Consider the following 22513-nt stretch of genomic DNA (forward strand, 5'->3'; position numbering starts at 1 on the left):
GCAAGAAATAGGCAATGCAGTAAAAGAATATTGATTCTCATTGTGGTATTTGTTCGGGCCGGGCCCTGTTCAGGCCAGCCCAGTTAGGGCCCAGTTAGGGCCGGGCCTTAATTTTCAGGCCTGTCTAGAACTGTAATCTAATAGCCTACCATAAATGTTCTTCGTTTTGTTCGTTTTGTTTAAAAAAAAAAAAATCAGATGGTTCCCATTCTGCAGCAAATGAAAGTGCAGAGGGCTTCGGGGGCAAATTATTCAAAGGGAAATATAATTAGCACACAGAGATAAAACTAGAAAAGTGTGCTCCTCTGAGCGAGGTCTCCGCCAGGCCAGGTTGCCTACCCAGGGCCTGCAAACTTTGGAAGTAAGTCATAGCCAATCGGAAGGGAGTAAAACAAATCTGATTGAAAGATCTTGATCACCTGACTTCAGAAATAATGTGTACCGAACATTGTCTGGCACAAATAAGTGGGACCTATATGGGTAGTTGCATCATGATCCGAGGAATCCAGGGAAACAAAAATATTTGATTGCATGACCTACGGTTCAACAGTTATAGGCAAAATAATGAAGTGGCCTGTTATAGCGCCACCATGAGACCGATTTGAAACATTTTGAGCAGAGGTTCTTCCTTTGCCTACTGGGAGTGTGCGTGCAATGTTACATGCTGATCGATCCAACGGTGCCGGAGATTATCTGTTCACAGACACACAGGCCGACAGGGCCAAAAACCTAGTCTCAGCCTGGCGGAAACAATGAAGAATTCAAGTCATCTGGTTCCTTAAGCCCAATTTATGCTATGTCGTAAGACTGAAGAAAGTAACAGATTCTCAACCCGAAACATTTCTGTTGCAAATCTCTTTCTGTTATTTTGGTTGTACAGTATAGGACACAATAGGCGTTAGTCTTGCGGTAGTCTGGGAGACTTCAGCTCGGAGCCTGGACAGCAGGGGCGCGGCCACTGCGTTCTGATTCAAATCAATAGCCAATGAAGAAAAGGGGGCGGGATCCACATGCAGTGGGTGTTGCATGTAAATAGGAGCGACGGGAAGCAATTTCTCCTTGAGAAATTGCGGCCGTCATTGTTATGTACTGCTTGTTTGCCTCTCGTCGGACTGTTTAGACGAGTTGCACAGCTCTCAGACCGGTAAGAGGCGTGTCCGCTCAGATTCTGAGCATAAGTTACATCCCGCCCACAAATACAGGGGTTTTGGCCCAGAAGTTCCTCGCCCCTCCCATTTGTATGCGAGAGCTGGCGAAAACTTCTGTGAACTCAGATTAGTCTTGCGGTAGCCCACATATAACCTTAGTACCAACATCAATGGCTGAAGACCTTCCCTTCAGGTTTTATACAGCCCAAGAAAGATGAAAGATGTTTCTATTCTGCCGCAGGCCAACAATTAAAATCCACACAACTTCACATGTATGCATGAAGAATATTTTTAACCATCTGAATATAATTGTTCAATTACATTAGCATATTGTCCTAATGCTGCTCGTGGAGTGCATTGATGTATTCTTAGTAGGAAACAGTGCTATACAAAAAACCTTTACTGTAATTGTTATTAACCACACTTGAAACATTCTATGACACGCCTCTGTTAAATGCAGCTTCTGGGCCTGCTGTATGGGACAGTAGTTTCAGCCACTATTGTGCTTTTCTAACAGCTGAGTCAGGGATCCTGCCTTTCACCTACGGTACGAGGCTATTTCCCATGGCCTCAGCTGCAGTACAGAGCACATCCACTCAGCACTATGCAATCCATACCCTAATAACCCTATACTGACACACGGGCATGTACTGTAGCGAACACCATTCAGCATACACAGTCTTTCTGTGGCAGTTGAAAAGGTGTACTATTTAACAGAAAAATGTTGTTGTTTTTGTTGTTTTGTCCATAATACTGTGGGGTCCAACTATGCACCATGGGTGACAAAACGACAAATTAGGGGATTATTTTTATTCTGTTGCAGACAGACTGTGTTGTTTAGTTGGAAAGAAAATCTACCTTACCCCTAGCCAATCTACATCAACACATTTAAAGCTTGTAGATCAAGGCTTGTAGATCATAAGCACAAGGGGAGATAAATCTCCCCTTGTGCTTATGAACTTCAGGCAGTACTACTTGTCCACCAGTAGGTGTCCTACCATACACCAGGGTCTACATTTTTCAATGGAAGAGTAGCGGGAGACCACCTCCAACCATTGTTGGAGATGTGCTATACGGTATTAACATACTCTACCATACAGATTGGTTAAACATAAAGTTGTGTTCCTTAGAATGAGTTCTAGAATGCAGCTTTACATGAACACTGGAAATGTACAGTGTAAGAGTGGAGAGAGGTGTGTGCAGCATATTGCAGCTCCCCACTCAGCATATACCTGCATTATTACAGCCTCTTCTCACCAGAGTATACAGTGAAAACCCTTACGGGTCTATTTCTACACTTCCCAAGTTAAATTAACGCTCCAGGTTTTGCTGTGAAAATGCGTATGTTCTGGCCTGTTCCTCACACTCTGGTGATTTCCTTTAAGTGCATTCACACAAGCATGTATGCACACGCACACACACACACACACACACACACACACACACACACACACACACACACACACACACGCGCACACACACACACACACACACACACACACACACACACACACACACACACACACACACACACACACACACTCTCTTTATTTCTTTCTTTCTTTCTCTCTCTCTCTCTCTAAAATGATTTTGTGCAACTCTCAAAAGCAAGCTCATTAAAGTGAACGGACAGCTCTGTAGCTCCCTCTCTCATGTTCTCTCTCTTTGTGAGTTTCTCTCTCTTTCTAACTGCTGGCCTGTGCATGTGCATAATGTGTGTATGTGCATGTATGTTAATTCAGGATGCACAATGCAGTAGAATTGCTCCATAAACACAATCTCTCACCCCCTCCCTTCTCTCCCCCTATTTCTCTCCCTGCCTCTTCCTCTGTCCTTGCACCTCCACACCTCTCCTTCTCACTTTCATACTCTCTCTCTCTCTCTCTCTCTCTCTCTCTCTCTCTCTCTCTCTCTCTCTCTCTCGGTCACACCCACTCACCCATGCAATGGCACAGTCACAGTAAGTAGCTGCTGCTACTACTAATAATGAGGTGTGTGTTGTGTGTGTGTGTGTGTGTGTGTGTGTGTGTGTGTGTGTGTGTGTGTGTGTGTGTGTGTGTGTGCGTGCGTGCGTGCGTGTGCATGTATGAGTCATGGCTATGAACACACAGACCTAGGTTACCTGTGTTAATTCTATACACCAGAGAATTACATCACCCAAGTTCCCCTGCTCACAAACACATACACACTCACAGTCTTTCAATATCTATCTTTATATCTTCCTCTGTCTTAATACCATACACACACTGTCCCGTGACATTATACCATTCTATCTGTTTTGTCTTTATCTCTCTTTCACCCTCTCTGTTTTATTTTCCTCCATGTTGTGTTTCTCTGGCTACATAGCAAAATACGGTGCTCATTTCTGAGAGCATGAAAAATGACTTTTTTTCCCAGCAGGATTTTACTGTGTATAATATGTGCTGCCCTATTATCTCCCTCTCTGTTTCTCTCTACACTTTGTAAGTGACCAGGTATTATGCATTAGGGGGTTAGCTAGTAGTACATGTTAACCAATACACAACCCTAACAGTTATGAGGCCCAAAACATAAATAATGTGAGTACATGAATGCATGCAGATGCTTCAAGTTACGCAAAGTCAATTTCACAAGTTGATGCATTCTAAAATATCACCTGCATCCTGCGTTACAGCAGTTTCTATAGCAGGCGACAACAGGATGAAGCTCTCTTCTTCCATTTGTGCTCTCTTCTGCTCTCTTTCACAATAATACAGGCTATAGTTACAGTGTGTGTGTGTGTGTGTGTGTGTGTGTGTGTGTGTGTGTGTGTGTGTGTGTGTGTGTGTGTGTGTGTGTGTGTGTGTGTGTGTGTGTGTGTGCGTGCGTGTGTGCGTAATGTGTATGTGATCTCAGCTTAGTTGCACACCTGTGACTTTGCGTGAATAATGTTTGTCCTTGAGTGTCCTCTCTAGTATCAAGTCAAGGTCGAGCCAAACTTAAACTGCAACTCCACCACTGCAATGAATACTGTAGGCATACTACATACGTACAGTATTTGAATGGAAATTATACATATAAAAGACATGACTTACAACAACTCTAGTGAACGTAGAACAGGAAGTACATGGAAATGTGTGCGACAATGGCTGACAAAACATCTTCACAAATCATTCATACAGCCAATCCCCAAGGTAGTTGAGCAATAACAACTGCCTGGATTACTTCTATTTAGAAATGCCTAAACTGAGACCCTACCACTACCGCAGTATGTCTAAAGTGACAGAACAAAATAGGTGGATGGGTGTAATAATGATTGAATCAGTGATCTTGAATGACGCGCTGGTCTACGCCTGTTATGAAGCTTTGGTTTGAGCGCCATGAATGTGTTAGGAATTTAATTCAAGTAGTGTTTCCTGAGTCCTACCGTTGTAGAGGCTTTGCTCCTCTCCAGCAGCCCTCCTCTGGCCCTCCCTTCCTGGGGAGCTACTACCGTACCTCCCCTTCCCGTGCTCTGGGCTGTGGTGGTGCTGCTGCTGGTGGTGTTGGTGTCGAATGGACTCTGGACTCCCCACAATCACCCTCCCTTTCCTCAGGTGATCAGGGGTCCCTGTTATTACTTGGCTAGCAGTCAGACCCCCACAAACAGCGGCCCCTAGGCCTGTGTGGGCCAGTCTATGTCTCTGCGACAGGTCTGGGCTGGACTTGGCCGCTCCCTTGCGAGAGCGGCCTGGTGAACCCTGTCCTGAAATGAAATATTGTTTGTGGGCCATGGGGTCAGAGGTGCAGGGTTTGGTGTGGGGGTCGCACGGCAGCCTGGTAGGGGACTTGCTGTGCTTCTCTGGGCTGTGGCCCCGAAGACTCCGGGGCTCCAGTTCTGTAAGCGACCCGCCGCGGGGTCGGCAGGACTGGGGGAAGGTGTGGTACTCCGGGGTGTCGCTACACCTGCGGCCCGTGTGCTGAAACACGTCCCCGCACGGTTTCCGCGGGTGTTCGGAAGAACTGGATCTAGACCCAGGGCTGGCGTTGGACTGGCCGCCAGAGCCCAAGGGAGGAGGCTTGTGGTGGGGGTTGTCGGGGCTGTCAGTGCTCCCCGCGCTGGAGGTGCTACTCCCGTCTCCGACGTCGCGCAGCAAGCCGGGTGCCGGGGCGCCTCCCAGCTGGGACAGGCTACTCTGGCTGTCAATGGAGCTCCTGCAGCCCGCACCTCCCTGCCCCGTTGCGCCTCCTCCCCCTGCAGCGGCAGCGGCAGCCACAGCCGCGGCCCTCTCCTCCTCCAGCATGAGACACACTTCCTTCAGCTCCATGTTCTCGCGGATGACCTCCAACTGCCGCTGCTCCAGCTCCTTGAGTTTGTGCAGGTAGATGGAGACCTCCTTCCTCATGATCCCAGCGCTGTAGCGGCCCAGACGCTGCCATTCCCTGGACACTCGCTTCCCCTTCTGGCGGTCATCGTCCAGGAAGCAGCACAGGTCCCTCAGCTCCTGGTTGTCCTCCTGCAACTTCTGGTTAACGTCCTGGTTAAACACACACACACACACACACACACACACACACGCACACAAAAGCACAAACATACACAGCAACAGGTAAAAAGCATGTATACTACACACACACTGTGTGTGTGTGTGTGTGTGTGTGTGTGTGTGTGTGTGTGTGTGTGTGTGTGTGTGTGTGTGTGTGTGTGTGTGTGTGTGTGTGTGTGTGTGTGTGTGTGTGTGGAGGCTAGGAGCGGGGACAGTAGGGAGGCAAAGGTGGGGCCAGGTGATTAGGGCACATACTACCGTGCCCAGGTACTCCAGGCTTGATAAGAAGACACACCTGCACCTCTTTACCTGAATGGACCTACAAGCCAGTATGAAACCCCTCAGTTGCTGCCCAAAAAGGGAGAGAGACATGAGAAGACAGACTCATGGTGACTACTTTGGCTTCTGACAGTTGTTGGTCTTATGAGAACTGAAACTCTCTCCCACCTGTGCTTTGTTTCTGATGAAACACAGACGATCTCTTCGCCCCGGTCCGGAAGGATATTTATTTTGTTTTTTTACCTCTCACTCCCTCCTGCCCCACCAGTTTGAATGAAGGGACACTTGTTCAACTGCAACCTTGAGCTTTATTCTGCAATCAGGCAAGCCTCTCGTGAGCCTGGCATCCCACAACACACACACACACGCACGCACGCACGCACGCACGCACGCACACACACACACACACACACACACACAGAAGGTGGAAAGGCATACATGCGAGGGCACATACACACATATGGGAACAAGGATTCGCATTGGCTACAGGCAAATGCATACACACACACAAACACACACACACACAGGCATACGCACATACACACACACACAAACACGCACGCACGCACACACGCACACACACACACACACACACACGCACGCACGCACGCACGCACGCACGCACGCACGCACGCACGCACGCACGCACACGCGCGCACACACACACACACACACACACACACACACACACACACACACACACACACACACACACACACACACACACACACACAGCAGACAGAGAGGGATTACATGTGTAGACCTACTGTGATTTATCACATGGGTTTGTAAGATAACAGTTGGTCAGTGCAGCATTGTGGTTTTTGACAAAGGCCTTGTACTTTGATAAAGGAAAGACCAGCTAGGGAATGGATAAGAACGTATAACTTAACTGGATATTAATATTATGCTGGGATGTATGACATATCGTTGACAGATCTAAATTGCATTTGTGTAATGTAATTTAACTAATGTCATATGTAAGATTATAATATACGATCATTGTATGGTATGTAATGTGTAATGAGCTGCAGTATGTGTGTGCATGTACTGAATGAAATTTGAACACACATTTAAGATGAGTCATCAGTCAGAAGCAAATCTCTTAATGCAACAGGTTTGGTCATGTTTGCCATTGTTGGCCCTTAACTAACACTGTACATTTTGTGAGAAATACCAAGCAGGCATCCATCTAAATATCTGCCAGACGTGGTAGCTTTATTATCATCTACAGTTATTTTGGTTGGTAAACTAGCCTACAGTTAATTATGGGATTATTGTGTTTGTTTGTTGTTGTTGGGGGGGCGGGGGTCTTGCATCCACTTTCGCCATCAATTCCAAATGTAACCTAACACATCACACCTCTGAAAACCTCAAAGCAATAAAATATACTGGTTGCATTTCCCAATGGAGCAACTGTGAAATATAGCCGATCTACAAACTCACAGCGTGTCGCGAAGATATCATCTAAATGGTTATCGGTAGGCTAAACATGATTTGTATAAGAAGTTAATGGGGACCGATTTTGGATTTTGTTGATCAAATTGATTTGGGTGAAATACTGGCTATGAGGCAAGCTCTGGGTGAGTTGCTATTTGTTGCTGTCTTGCAGTGTAGGTGAGAGATCTATATTTGGCATCTGGCACTATGTTTCATTGAATTGATGTCCCATGCAGGTTCTATCCTAGCATAAGACTTCTGTAAAAGATAATTGTTTGTCATGTGTTGAGCTGATTTTACATTTGAGTTTTGTTAGTGAGGTTTCATTTTCATCTATTCATGTCATCATTTCTTTGTTTCTTTTTCCTACATTTTTATCCCACGATTTTGCAACCCATTTTTTCACCCAGTGCCAATTGCCTAAGCTGCAATCCTGGGCGCTACTCTCCCTCTGCCAGCTTGGGGAGAGCCCCGAACTGAGCTCATGCTTCCTTCAATACATGAAGAGTGAGCAGGCCGCTGTTTATCACCTGACAGGGGGGAGGTTCTCCGGTAGGACGCGACCCGGCTGACCAGTGGGAGGCAGTATAGAGACTAGTATTACTGCATGTTTTTTGTGAGGGTACCTACTACCTACCCTAGGGGACACGGGGAGAACATGCAAACCCCACACAGAAAGGCCCTTTCGCCAACCCCACCTAGGGTATGGGCCTGACTCCCCCGTCAGGTGATAAGAAGCCGCTTGCTAGCTCCTCGTGCATTGAAGGAGGCATGAGCTCAGTTCTGGGCTCTCCCTAGGCCAGCAGAGGGAGAGTAGCGCCCAGGATTACATAGGCAATTGGCACTGGGTGAAAAAATGGGTTACAAAATCGTGGGATTTTTATTTATTTTTAATAACAGAAAACAGAAAATACACTAGTAGAGCCCTGAGGGACTCCGGTTACCCATATGGGGTTTAAGTGGTTAATATTTCCCCCCAAAAAATAAAAAATTTGTGTTCAACCATTTGACACATCATGCCCTTAGCGGTCTATTACTGCAGTGGTTCTCAACCTTTTCAGGCCGCGACTGACCCCCCAAAATAATCATAATATTTGAACTGGGGACCCCCCACCCTGACAAGTTCTTGGAATTATAGGAGTTGAGGCTATACTCGGTTCCACAGATAAATGTTGTGAAAATAACAGATCTACAAGCTACAAGCTCACCTGGCGTTGTGAGCTTGTAGATCGGCAATTTTCTAAATGTTTGCCTCTTATATTAATTGACAATTTGGCCAATGTTTGACCAGTATTATAGTGTAGGCTAGTTTGTTGATTACTTTTATGGTCTTTTTTCATTAATTTTTTTTTTTTTTTTTAGGTATTAAAAAGGTCTTAAAAGTCCTTAAATTGTCACATATTAATTGCCACTGTCATCTGGGGACCCCCCCCTCAATGTATGCGGGTGTCCCGACCCAGAGGTTGAGAACCACTGTGTTACTGCACACCTGCGCAGGCCCCGCCCTCACCCATCCATCTCACCTTCAGGCTCCGGATCTCGTTCAGGTGCTGCTGGAGTCGCCGGTTCACCTCCCGCATCAGATTGCTGTGGTCCAGGATGACGCTCATCTTCTCCGTCTCCGACCGCCGCAGGCGGCGGATCAGCTCGTCCTTGCCCCATCTCTGCAGCTCCTCGTCGGGTACCTTGGAGAGGTCGCTCGCCGGACCCTCTGCACTTTTTTTGGTGGCCGCTGACAGTTGCGGCAGCGTCCCTTTCTCCATCGTTTCTATGCGCTATGCTAAAGTCTTCCGCCGATTTACAGACACTCCGAATCCAACCGAATCCAAAATACTCGTGGCTTTACTTCCTTTATTCCATGCAATTACAGTTATATCATTTTCGTGGTCTCTCTGGCTCTCTTTACTAGATCCGTGCCGGTAGAAAGCCGGTCCGCACTCGGTGTCTCCCGGAGAGACCTTCGCCGGCTCTCTTGCGGTCTCCATGCAGGTGCATGATGCCTCCTCCCCGCCTCCTGGACTCTGTAGCCGGTAGGTACAATGTGCACAACCAACCTGCTCCAAACGCACTGGAGGAGGAGAGGAGGATGAGAGAGCTTCGAGAAGAGAAGAGGTAGCAGGTGCAGCGCCTTGAACCAAATCCAGGAGAAGAAAAATCTCTCTCTCTCTCTCTCTCTCTCTCTCTCTCTCTCTCTCTCTCTCCCTCCCTCGCTCGCTCGCTCGCTCTCTCTCGCTCCCTCCCTCCCTTCCTCTCTCTCTCTCTCTCTCTCTCTCTCTCTCTCTCTCTCTCTCTCTCTCTCTCGTTGCAATTCTTGACTTTTTGCGCCACCTGCTGTGGGCAATGGGTATAATATGACTTGGGCACAATAATTTGTCATTGGGTTCCATGTTTGTTGAGGTGTGTGTGTGTGTGTGTGTGTGTGTGTGTGTGTGTGTGTGTGTGTGTGTGTGTGTGTGTGTGTGTGTGTGTGTGTGTGTGTGTGTGTGTGTGTGTGTGTGTGTGTGTGTGTGTGTGTGTGTGTGTGTGTCCCACTCAGTTTCTATGCTAGTGCATAGAAATGATGATTAAACTGAAACTGACGTAACAAACACACTCACATTACATTTAAAGTTTTGTAAAGTATAGTATTTGTGCTTGTTTCAACAACCTATATTGTTAATGACACTTAATAGGAGATAGGGTAGGGAAAAGAATCGAAATGCTAAAATAAAGATTGCAGCATCCCTCCCCTTCTCCCTCTTTCTGTCTAGGCAGGGGCGTTATTTGGGGATGGCACCACCTAGTGTTCACATTTAGTCTTTCAACCTGGCATCTCTATTCTGTGCATGTCCTTATAGGTGAACATTTTCAAATATATATATCTTTTTTTTTTACCCCCGAATATAGCGAAAATAGTGGATCTACAAGCTCGCAAGGAGTCACAAATACACGATGCGTTGTGATCCACGATTTTCGCTATTAGGGAAATGGGGCTTAAGTGGTAACTTTTTAGCAAAAAAAAAAAGGCTTATACTCACAGATATGAGTACATTTTATGCAAATATAATTTGGGTATTGTGCAAATTACATACTCATGCAAATGATTGTTCCATGAGTGTGTGCCTTTATCGTTAGACTTTAAAGTTGTGATTTCAAAGATACCTAAAAGTCACTGTATTTACATACAGTCTGCTTTAATGTAAGAGAGACCGGAGCGGCGCAAAATTTGATTATGAATAGCCAGGACATTCTGGATCAGCGTTCTACAATGCAGATATCTGTCTGCATGTTGGAAATAAATAAGTTAATAAAGTTTGCAGCCTCTCTATACACTTCTGCATCTCTTCCCCTATGAGGCAAACACACATAGAGAGTGAGAGTTCTGTGTCTGACCGCATTCTTCTAATTTGACCATTTAATGCAGAAATATTGAATGGGAAACACCAGTGTCAACGAATACAAGAACAGTCGCTACAACAACCTAGTCGGACCCACAGAACGGTTGGACCCACGTATTTCTAGCCACAAGTCCAGTCGCCCCAGTCAAATCAGGGCAGGCTACCTCGGAATGGTCGGACCTACCAGGTATTTCTGGCCACCAGAACCTACTCGGCCACGTTAACGTCTCGGGGGTACCGACACTGGGGGGGGATTCTGTCGGAGACGAGGAGGGCGATGATTTACGATTCTGTCCTCTCGTGGCTCAAGTCCGCTTCAGAAGGTATGCCTCCGTCGTTGTAACAGTTTTTTGCCTAACTACTTCCTAACTTCATATTAAGGGGCTGTAGTCTGTTCTCACCAAGCGGGCAGAGTCAGAGTGATCCCCCTCACTGGGGGCAAGCTTTTTGTGCCAAGTGGGGTGAGTGGACCCCCACTGGGGTAGAGCGTTCCACACCAAGCAGGTGAGCGTTCCCCAAAAGAAAAAGGTCCGACTAGGTTGTTGTACTGACCGTTCCGGTTACCGTGTCAACAATACATACCAAGGGAGGAAACAAATGGCTTGTGGTTAATTGTCAGTCAACATGTGGATATCATCAGATAATGGTGATGCTAAACTACTTTCCGTTTATAGCTGTTAACAAACACCCAGTCAACATTCATTTCTGCAGCAATTTGCTGTGTCATTTTCTTCCAGATAAGCCTCTTTTCATCTTTTCATGCAGTGAATCATGAATTAATAATGACATTTTAGCATAACAGTGTCTTGATCGATTTCGGCTTATATGCTTCTTCAGAATGTGAAAGGGTACCCTCTTGAGGATATTTGAGCAGTATGATGCTAAGTGATTTGAAATAGCCTGTAACAAGAACTCTCACTCTCACTCAGCTGATATGCTAGTACCAAGATCAAGACCCAATACAGTGGTTTGAGACACAAGTAGCCCATGGTCATTGTAAAGGAAATACAATTTATATTCCTTTTAGGCTATTGATTTATCGATTATTGATAATACATTTCGTATTCATCTTACTTCAGTTATACTGTATATGACTGTATGCTGATGTGTCTGAATGTAATGTCCCAATGGAAGTAAATTAGTCTGATAAAATGTCTTATGACTTTAGTAAGCCCTCAGTGTACTTAGGCTATTAAGCACACATGGGCTGTACCAACTCCACTGCTTGTCAAATCTCTGAACCCATCAGTTGCATAAAGGGGGTTAAAACCACACAAACTGTGCACACAGGTACAGGTACAGGTACACTGTTACTGTAGGTACACAGGAGTGCGAAGAATGTTTTTTTTTTAAATATAACATGACAAACTATAAGAATTGAACAACTCTGCTCAGTATAGACCTGCAGCATATACAGTATGGAAAATGTTATGTGCATTAATGTTACACAGGGCAGTTATTCACTGAACCGTGTGTGTGACCCTCAGCTTGCATGTGTCGAAGTATCTATACTGCAAAGTTAGAATTTCAGGTATGTGAATATGATTATGCAACAATATGAATATTGCATGTCTGAATCCTTCAAAGGGGTTTCTGATTTATGTGTATTGAATTTATAAACTTTGATATTCATAACTAGTCCTGTGCACAAACCAGATACTCAAGACTGAATTATGTGTTTCACCCAGGTCCCCTTTATAAGTGACACACCGGTGCGGTATTTCTCATCTTTGGAAGGCTCTGCCAAAACAAGTTAGTGTGTCGCCTGTGCCTATTTGAATAATAAGTACCTGAAGGACACTCCCGTGAGTGCTGGCATTCTTCTGATATTATTGAACTCTTCTGAGTCGTGCACCTGGTAAATAGAGTCGATTATTACTTGTGACTGAGTTGTGCTTGCATGCTTTATAGTTTATATGTAAATAGTATGTGAACAAGTAACCAACATACATGTGTACACAGTAGTACAACTATTGTCTATGAAAAACAATAGGCAACAAGAAGTGATACAAGGAATGAGTGCTAGAGAGTGCTACGGCTGCTGCATCTGTCAGAACTACTTTGTTTTTAGATTGTTTTTCATTCAAATACATTGACATGAAAGGACATAATGAAACAGGAAAAGAAAAGCAAAATAACTGAAAATCAGATCACATTGCGTAGTTAGATCTTCCAGACACTGTGACCACAAGAGGAGAAATACCTCAGCTTCTCAAGTTTAGACATTTTGGGGGAGTGTCTGTGTTTATTTGCTTTGATAATGAGGAGGAGTCACCTCATGGGAGGTGACATTATTCCGTCAGTTTGTTCATACTACTACTCCACTGTAACTGAGGTGCAGACTCAGAGGCGTCATTTTGGAGAAGCAGGGATGGTGGAACAACGTGTGTTTCTACTGCTCTTCATCTTGGGAATGCTGTCTGCAGTGCAAGGGACAGCAACCGTTTGTAGTGGTGAACCCTGTCCAGAATATCATGTTGTACAGAACTATGGGGTAAGCTATTGCGTTCAAAGATAATTGTAATAATTATAATAATGTTTTTTATCAGGGTTTCAAGCTTGTGTATTAATCATTTTGTGTTTTGTAATTTAATTGCTTGGAAAGATTGTTGGCACACCTGACCTCATAGGCAATATCTGAAATTTGACTATATTTTGCATAACAGAATTTTAAGAAGAGTTTTGTTTTCTGTTATTTACAGGAATTTGAGGAGCGAGAGTATGTTAGCACCAGATGGATTACCACCAAGGTCCAAAGTAGTAGCATGATTCATTTGATGGCTGCACATCAGACGTTAAAGTCCTACTGTGATGGACACAACAAGGCAGGTGTGTAACAGGAACTCAGTCATATAGTAAACAGTTCAGTCTGATGGCATTTGTTTGTTTGTTTGTTTGTTTGTTTGTTTTGTTTAAGATATAGTAGTAGCGGCCGTCAGTCTCGAGAGACCATGGCACAAGCGCACTTGGATTAGATCAGGTGGTGCTGAGGGAGCAGTGCATAGTGTGGCTGTACAGTCCCACTCGCGATTTACAGTCTCTCTGGCAGTGATTGCACTTGAATGTGCTCTCGCCTGCTGATGCTGATTGAGGTGCTTTTCGCCTTGCTCTCCTTTCTGCTTCTGCTTGACTCATGCATACATAGCTCTTACCAAATCTAGGTAATTTGTATAATAATTTATATTAGGTTTACTTACGATCTGTTAGGGGGGGAAACTGCATTGTTATTGTGCTATTAACAGTGTCCATTTAGAATTTCTGTCTGCGTGTCCGTGCATGCATGCATGCATCCACCACTGAAAAGACAAAAATGCTTTTTGTATTTGATCCCTTCCCAACACACAAAACATGATGGATAACATTCTTAGACAACTATAGTCTACACCAGGGATGTCAAACTGGCAGCCCGCAGGCCAAATGTGGCTCACGAAGGGGGGGGGGGCATCGAGAGGGTGAAGGGGAGCAGGGAGGATTTTTTTTTTTAAAGAAACATGCCACAGAGAACACAATAAAGCAAGATATATATATACACATAGCATAAGACAAGCAGATACAGTATGTACATGAGGTTAAGCATTAGTTGCGAAAGTAGTAACACTTCGGTAGATCCACATAGCGGTGAAAAGTACAGGGGATAGTAAAGTCTGCACAGAAGAATATATCCAAATTGTGGTGGGAAAAATGGAATTGTTCATTTGTGTCATACTTAAACTGTATGTTGATTGTCCTGACAACTGATCTAGCTGGGTGTTGCTTACACCGTGATCTGACTTCCTGTGTCGATTTAATCAAACCTTTTGCACATCAATGGCTTTTGTTCAGACCAAGGTGTCGGTGAGACCCCCTCACAGCCAACACAGTCAGATCGTTAATTTACTCTTGTTTACTCTCTGTTTATCCATCACAGTCTCATCGACACCCCCAACTATTTATTTAGAATAGGAACTATATGTAAAGATTGAATCAAGACCTTTTGCTGTCATTCAAACAGAATGGTGAATTGTAATAATATTATCTAGTCTGAGGGCTGGCTGTCTGGCCATTTGACAGCCTTTACTCCTCCTCCTTATGACCATGTCACAGCTTTAACTCCTCCTACTTTGAGTAGTATTGTTCTGGAGACTCAATCATCTCGCATGCTGGAAGGTGGTTGTTCTCTCGGGATCCCTATTAGATTGAATTGAATGTCTCATCACATCTTGTACTCCTTATATTTTGTTTTTTTTGTTTGTTATAAGTATTAGTATTTTCTGCCATAACACAAATAAAGGGAGGAAAAGCTATCAGTTTAAACAAAAATGTTCCAGTTGACAGGCCAGCCTGCTGCCAGGCGGTGATCATCAGGCCTTGTTCAGCAGTCTGATAGCAGCTAGCGAGAAGCTGGTGGTCTTGCCCTTGATACTACGGTAGGCGTCCTTGCCTGGCCACGGTCGTAGAAAGGGTGTGGACAGTTTGTGACTGGGGTGGTGTATGTCCTTGATGATATGGTGTGCTTTGACTACACACCGCTTCTCGTACAGCTCCTGGAGGGAGCCAATATGTGCTTGGCCTACCACACCACCCGCTGTAGGTTCTTCTGTTCACAGGCGGTGTGGTGTGGGAATCTCTTTGAGCGGTGGAGTGAAGCGTAAGAACACTCTTGTGTGATTCCCCAGCCGGGACGAGATCCGGGCCCTTATGTTTCCCAGACGGCCTCTTTGCGTTAAACAGTAGACCCCCAGTCCGTAGATTTGGCAGATGTGACTTACAGTATAGTCATTGGAATGCCTTCTGAGGGCAGCATTCAATTTCATTGGTTCTTGTGCCTGTCCAATCAAAACTATCAAAATATAGCAGAAATATTTTAAAAATGAAAGTAAGTAACCTCTAAAGAAAATTAAGTGACCTCTTAACAAAAATTAAGTTCCTGTTTTGTCTCTCTTCCAGGTGCTACAGTTCCCAGGAACACCTGGCCTGTTCTGATCACAGTGACAGAGGGAGAGGACGGCTCAGAGAGAGAGGTGGTTCTGTCATGGTTTGTGGGCAATGATACGGCGCTGCCTGAACCCAACGATTCCTCTATCATAAAAGAAGTCAGACCTGCTGCCACTGTATATGTCAGGTAAGAATGATTTACTATTTGTACCATACTATGATAGATGTATTTTAATGAGCAATTTGCAATATCAATATTGTGATATAAAAAATATCTTGATGTTGTTTGCTGATGTCTTTTTTTAAGCTGTTTTAGTAGCAAGTCTGGTTTCAGTAAATATACACACAAAACAGGGAGCTACAGTGTTAAATTGTGTCATTAAAGCGAGTTTAGAGAACATTTAGGAATATGAAGAAGGATTATCAATTTGGTCTATGAACAATGATTTTCAATTCGGTCCATAAAATATCATGATACCACTAAAGTAATATTCTCAGAATCTTCATCTTCGTCTTGTTCATTTACACTGCAGGGAGTTCAGTGATAGAGTGACTCATGAGACTGGAAAGTACAATGAAGAAAAGCTCCATGAGGCCCTGGTGAAGGCTACAATATCTTTTGAGCCCTCCAGGTACACAGGGGCAGGATACAACAGCCCCTGGGCTATCTACCAACACAATGAGGTGTGGGTGTATGCTGCCTGAGAACAAAAGTCAACTCAACAGGACTTCTGCAGATTTCTCATTTTCTTCCTGATAAGGCTCTTTTCTGGCAGTGAATCATGAATTAATAGCACAATTTTAGCATAACAGTGTCTGGGTTGATTTCAGCTTGTATGGTTCTTCAGAATGTTGAAAGGGTGTCCTCCTGAGACTATTTGAGCGGTTATACAAATTGATTTGAAATATCCTGTAACAAGACAAAGGTCTCTAGATTAAGGGTGGGGAACAACTGACTCAATTAGTGTGAGCCTAAACCCATGGATGTGGCATTCACCTCCGAAACATCAATGCTATTCTTGATAAAGAGGTTCAGATCGGACAAATTGTGTAGGAGGAAAATGGGGTTTCAAAAAATCCAACATGGCTATATGGGTACTATGAGCATCTTTGTTCAGTATGAGCTGTTTTGTGTATTAATGTCACACAGGGCAGCCATGACTACGTTTTTGTGACGATAGCACAGTCCCAGTTATTGAGCTGGGTCTTAGTCTGTCTGATTATCTATGAATTTGGTGAAAATTGAGCTCAATGTAACCAGCAGGGCTTGGCCCCCTAATTACACAACATCACAGTAATGTACCTTAACCCAGTGGTGGAAGGTAACTAAGTACTCAAGTACTGTACTTAAGTATCAATCTATCTATCAATCAATCAATCAATCAAAAAAAGCTTGTAGATCTGATATTTTCAAAGGATTTTTATACGTTTTATACATTTGAAAACTTGTGAACTTTTACTTTTGTTTTAAAAGATTTATTTTAGGGCTTTTTATGCCTTTATTATGGATAGCGAATACCGAACTTGTACTTGTAACATATTATTTCTACAATGGGAGCATTGTACAATTGAGCAACACAGATTTGTATCTTTGTATCTTTTAATCTGCCTGTGTGAACGCACCATCACAATTTCCTCACAGCTTTATGAAGCCAAACTGTATCATGTTCAAAGACCATGAAAATGTCACCCATAATAATGTTTTTGTAGGACATAAAATCATTTTCACATTGTCAAAATCAAATTTTAAAATAAAGAAAATAATATAGTACATCTAACGTATTTGTGGTATTTATTTAACATTGTCCTGCTCTCCTTATTACATAAGTGCCATCTGAGGTGACAGAGGTCCTATGTGTCAACATTTGCACTACTTTGGGTCAAGGGAGTGATATGTCTTTCCTCACTGATGGCTGACTCAGCAGCCACACATAGAGACTATAATGTATGGTAACTCTTCCTTTTGCTTTATATATTTAGTGTTTATTTTCAGTTGTTCATTATTAACCAGTTGAAATGACATCATTTATTGTTTAGTTGTTTTCTATGAGTTCATTTATGAGTTTTCTTTGAGATACCAGTTCTGTGGGAGGCTGCTGATATAAATGGACATTATGGGCTGGCCAAAGGAATGGGGATCAGCTGCTCCAGATCTGCAGCTAATCTGGAGAAATTGGACAGCACCACAGTCCCTCTGCACTATGGGGTGGGGCAGGGGTTCTTAGAGTGTGTGTCAATGGTAGTCTTTGTCTTTTCCCCCTTTTGTATTAACGGTGGTCTGACCCGTCCCTATATATGTCCACCTCATGTGACTTTCTTATGAGCTCAGTTTAGTTCCGTTTTTCTGTTTAGTTATTTAGTTTAATTTCCTTTGAGCACATTTATTGTTTGTTATCTGTTAAATCATTATTTTGAAACAAAACACAAAAAGAAAAATAAATACAAAAAAAGGAACATTATTTTAAACCAACAACCAAGTTTCCCTGTGTCTCTCCTTCCGACCAACTCGGTCCCTGACACTCACCAACCTTCTTCGTACTTTACAAATTACTCATCAAAACAGAACCGAATATATCAGACATGTCCCTGGTACAGTACTGTATGTACATGCCATGGCATGTGCCCAAAAAACCTTGAAAATGCAAGATTGGAGTAAATGGCTTGAGCTGTGTAGTCAATAAACAACATTGTATGGTCACATACTGTATAGACTGTAAAGAAAACAATTAAGTGTTGCAAAGTAACTAAGATGTGTGTAAACATTAAATCTGGACTAGCATCTGTCTAAATAACATGCTATCTAAATAACATTCTCATCTGCGGATAAGCAAACAGTATAGACAGCTGTATGTCTATAATATATGTGAGAAACTACTGTAACTAACATTTATCAAAAAATAGGTACAGGGAATAACAAGAGCCAGGGGGTGTTTGTCTACAGCAGATAGAATATGTCAAATCTACTTTGTTGTTATACTGTATTTTCATTAAAAGATATTAGGAAAAAATGAAGCAACACAAAAAATCTAATCACATCATCAGTAAAGTTTTCCAGTCACAGTGGCCAGAGGAAGAGAACTACCTCTACTGGTTTCTCAAGTTGGAATCCATGGGGGAGGGTATGTGTTTTTCTGCTTTTTTACCAGCATGGGAAGTGACATTATTCCTTCTGTTTGCTCAGACAAACACTTCACTTTAACTGAGGTGTCATTTTGGAAAAGCAGGGAGGATGGAACAACAGGTCTTCCTACGACTATTCATCTTGGGGATGCTGTCTGCAGTACAAGGGTCGACAACAGACTTTTGTAATGATGGTGACCTCTGTCCAGAATTTCATCTTTCAAGTGTACAGGATTATGAGGTAAGTGACTGCATTAAAAAATAACGCTATATTGCTTATACGATATATGTTTATTTTGGGGTGAAGACAATGGTTTTATCAGATGTTCTATTGCCACATTGTTGTTTTGCCTTGTGTTTAGACCCATGGATGCTCACTTTACTTGTTAGGCTTTTATTTTATTAGTTCAGTTTTTCATTTGCTTGGGGAAAAAAATTGAACTACAGCATGCATCAGCTCCAATCCTCATACCTCATAGATAATCAGAAATATTGTAGTATTTTACACAATTCATATCATTTTAATATAACTTTTGTTGTTGTTTTCTCTTATTTAAAGGAGTATGAGAAGCGAGAGTATGTTAGCACCAGATGGATTACCACCGCAGCCCAAAGTAGTGCGACCCCTGATTTGATGGCTGCACATCAGAGGTTAAAGGCCTACTGTGAAGGTGTGTAAGAGGAACTCAGTCAAACTATTTTAAGACCATTAATCAGTCGGGTAACGGGTTACACTCTTTTGTAACTATTCAGTGTTGGTATTTGAAGTCATTTCTGATAGAGTAAAATAAATATTAAATATAGTTCCTGTCTCTTCTCTCTTGCAGGTTCTACAGTTCCCATGAACACCTGGCCTGTTCTGATCACAGTAACAGAAGAAGAGGACGGCTCAGAGAAAGTGTCTATGTCATGGTTTGTGGGTAATGATACGGCACTGCCCAACGATCCCTCCATCATAGAAGAATTCCGACCTGCTGCCACAGTATATGTCAAGTAAGGCTGACGTACAAGAAATATATATTTTCTACAATTTACAAACTATGAAAACATCTTATCTTCATCATATTCATCAAGCAGGAAAACCAATTCACAAAACCATCTCAATAATGCTGTCTCTGTTAACTGAACATCTTGTTTAACCTGTTTTAGTCACAAATCCGGTTTCAGTAAAACATGGATCTACGCTGCTGAATATTGTGTCACTAGAGCAAGTTGAGAGAAAACATGGCAACCTCCATTTTCCCTCTACACCAAATCTCTTCACCAAAAATAGCCAATCTGTTCACCTATTATATGTCCAGAATAGGGATGCTAGGGTTGTGGCCACTTTTTCTCATGTTTTTACTTTTTTAGATTAGTTTTTCTCGACCACAATGTTAAGAATGTGAATGTTATTTGGACATTATAATGCTATGTTCATTGTTTAACTGGTATGCTGTAGTTTCAAATGTACATGTTATTTAGAGAGCATGTTGTTAAGACAGATTCTACGTTCATTGTTTCAAATGTACAGAATGTTATTCTAGTTTCAGTGCTACTCAACCCGCGGCCCGCGGGCCGCATGCGGCCCCAACGCAGCGTCTCTGCGGCCCGTCATGGTCAAACAATTCTTTTTAATTTATTTTATTGTGACAGGATGCACAGGATAAAAATATACATTTCCGTTCAAATATATGGGTTGCTTCCTTTTTTTTCAAAAACAAACATATACACACAAAATAAACAGGTACAGGTAACAATAACAATGTGTAGTGTGTTACAAAATCGAAAAATCCAAAATAGGACCGACAATTTTTGCCCCTGAGCCATCTTAAGTTGAGTAGCCCTACACTACGCTGTTCTCTTCATGTGATTGTTCATTGACTAGAGTTCATACTTGCTCTGCTTATTCCGATCTCGCACAGGATCAGAGCGTCTGCTAAATGCCTCAATTGTTATTGTAATAGTTAAGTCATATGTCATACTGTCTCTAAATGATCAGTCTTGTTCATTGTCACTTTACACTTGCAGGGTGTTCAGTTCTGAAGTGAACCGTGAGATGCCAGCAGCTGCAGAGAAGATGCTTGGGGTCCTGGGGAACACTGCCAAACCCCACATGTACTCAGGGGCAGGATACAACAGCCCCTGGGCTATCCACCAACACAATGAGGTGTGGGTGTACGCAGTGGTGGAAAGCAACTAAGTACATTTACTTAAGTACTGTACTTAAGTATAATTTAGAGGTATTTGTACTTTACTTAGAGTATTTCCAATTTCCAATACTTTTACTTCTACTCCACTACATTTCAGAGGCAAATATTGTACTTTTACTCCACTACAATTATTTGAAAACTTACTAGTTACTTTTCAGATATAAATTATGATATTATGACGTTACACTTAACCACTTTGCCCTATTTTATACATAGGCTATTTGAAAATAGCCGATCTACAAGCTCACAACTCAACTCAACAGGACTTCTGCCGTTTTCTGCGTCATTTCTAATTTTCTTCCTGATAAGGCTCTTTTCTGGCAGTGAATCAGCTACTATCACTTCTGATCAACACAATGAGGTGTGGGTCTACGCTCCCTGAGAACAACAGAGCAGGATCTCCAACAACATGACATCCAGATGTAGCTTTTGGATTTGTCTAGGCATATCGTCGCTGTCTGGCAGAAACCTTTTTTTGTTTGTTTTCATAAATTTGATGCCTTATCTTATATACATTGTCATATGGCAGTGTCACACAAAATTAACATAGCCCATCTACAAGCTCAAAGCGTGTCACATCGCAACGTGTTGTGAGCTTGTAGATAGGCTATTGATCTTGTAGATCTACTACTGACCTTGTAGATCTGCTATTTCCGCTATTGTGATAAAACTTGAAAATCTTTGCGTATAATGACATGCCCTCTCTCTTTTCTTTTCTCCTCTGCACTGTAACTGTATCTACTATCGGGGAACTCATTTGAAACAAGCTCAGTGCTTTAATGAGTCTTCCAGTTTAGTAGACCTCGTATTGTGAATTTGTACTTCCATGTACTGTTGTTCTCATGTCTTACTAAATAAAGTACATCAATCAATCAATACATTTTTACTTATTTTGTTTTATGCATCCTATTGTCATCTTGTAATTGTGTTTCCTTTGCTTTATGTTTTGTGTAAAACATATTGAATTGCCTTGTTGTTGAAATGTGCCAGACAAATACAATTGCCTTGCCTTGCCTTGCCTAAATACAGATGCCGGGTGGAAAATGGTTAGATCTGTCTGTGGGTTTTACAGATATATAACCTACAGATTTCAGACCTGGTTTGGCTGCTCACAATATTTTCTCCATATAGGAGTGTAAATATTGTTTTTGTTTGTTTTCGTTTTTCTCACATTTCTTTAAGTTTCAGTTAAGTTTTCTGGTGATGCAGAGTAGTGCTGGTTTTCTTTTTAGGTGTATATTTAATCAGCAGCTACTTTAGACCTGGTCGTCAACTGTATGAATGTAATTAACTACTGGTGCAATAGAAAACTAGATCAGTTAAAGTGAGACAGCATGGCCATTTCTTCTTCCTTGTTGGGAACAAGTTTTCAACAATGTCGTGGATCTACATTTCTAAGCTGTTTGGATCCAGCACTGATGGTTATCTACACGTTACACAACACAGTCTGTACTTTTTACATATACTTTTTACATTCTACACATAGTACAATGTTTCTAACAGGATTTAGTTTTTGACTGCAGTGCAGATATACAGTAGCTATGGTGTTTTCAAAAATG

General features: G+C 42.7%; 3 protein-coding genes across 3 annotated transcripts in view; 2 read left to right on the plus strand and 1 right to left on the minus strand.

The window, feature by feature from the left end:
• The window catches only part of ccdc85a (coiled-coil domain containing 85A), a 37528-nt gene extending 28059 nt beyond the window's left edge, over positions 1–9469 (minus strand). Inside the window, exons 1-2 of the mRNA XM_084075929.1 lie at positions 8875–9469; positions 4534–5623 (exon numbers count right to left, since the gene is read on the minus strand). Coding sequence (XP_083932055.1) covers positions 4534–5623; positions 8875–9114 — 1330 coding nt within the window. The 5' untranslated portion in view covers positions 9115–9469. The remainder of the gene's footprint in view (positions 1–4533; positions 5624–8874) is intronic.
• Positions 9470–13069: 3600 nt separating this feature from the next.
• soul2 (heme-binding protein soul2) lies at positions 13070–17413 on the plus strand. Its single transcript, XM_084075574.1, has 4 exons — positions 13070–13222; positions 13431–13557; positions 15655–15829; positions 16176–17413. Exons 1-4 carry the CDS (start codon positions 13100–13102, stop codon positions 16345–16347), a joined length of 597 nt encoding a protein of 198 aa, XP_083931700.1. The 5' UTR covers positions 13070–13099; the 3' UTR covers positions 16348–17413.
• A 1458-nt stretch (positions 17414–18871) lies between these two features.
• LOC311058609 (uncharacterized protein) lies at positions 18872–20944 on the plus strand (the record flags this gene model as incomplete). Its single annotated transcript, XM_084076071.1, has 4 exons — positions 18872–19003; positions 19322–19433; positions 19590–19755; positions 20773–20944. The coding sequence occupies 4 exons, from the start codon at positions 18872–18874 to the stop codon at positions 20942–20944; spliced, it is 582 nt and encodes a 193-aa protein (XP_083932197.1).
• Positions 20945–22513: the final 1569 nt, after the last annotated feature.

The sequence above is a fragment of the Gymnoscopelus microlampas genome (assembly GCF_963454915.1).
Source record: "Gymnoscopelus microlampas genome assembly, chromosome: 13".
Classification (NCBI taxonomy): Eukaryota; Metazoa; Chordata; class Actinopteri; order Myctophiformes; family Myctophidae; genus Gymnoscopelus; species Gymnoscopelus microlampas.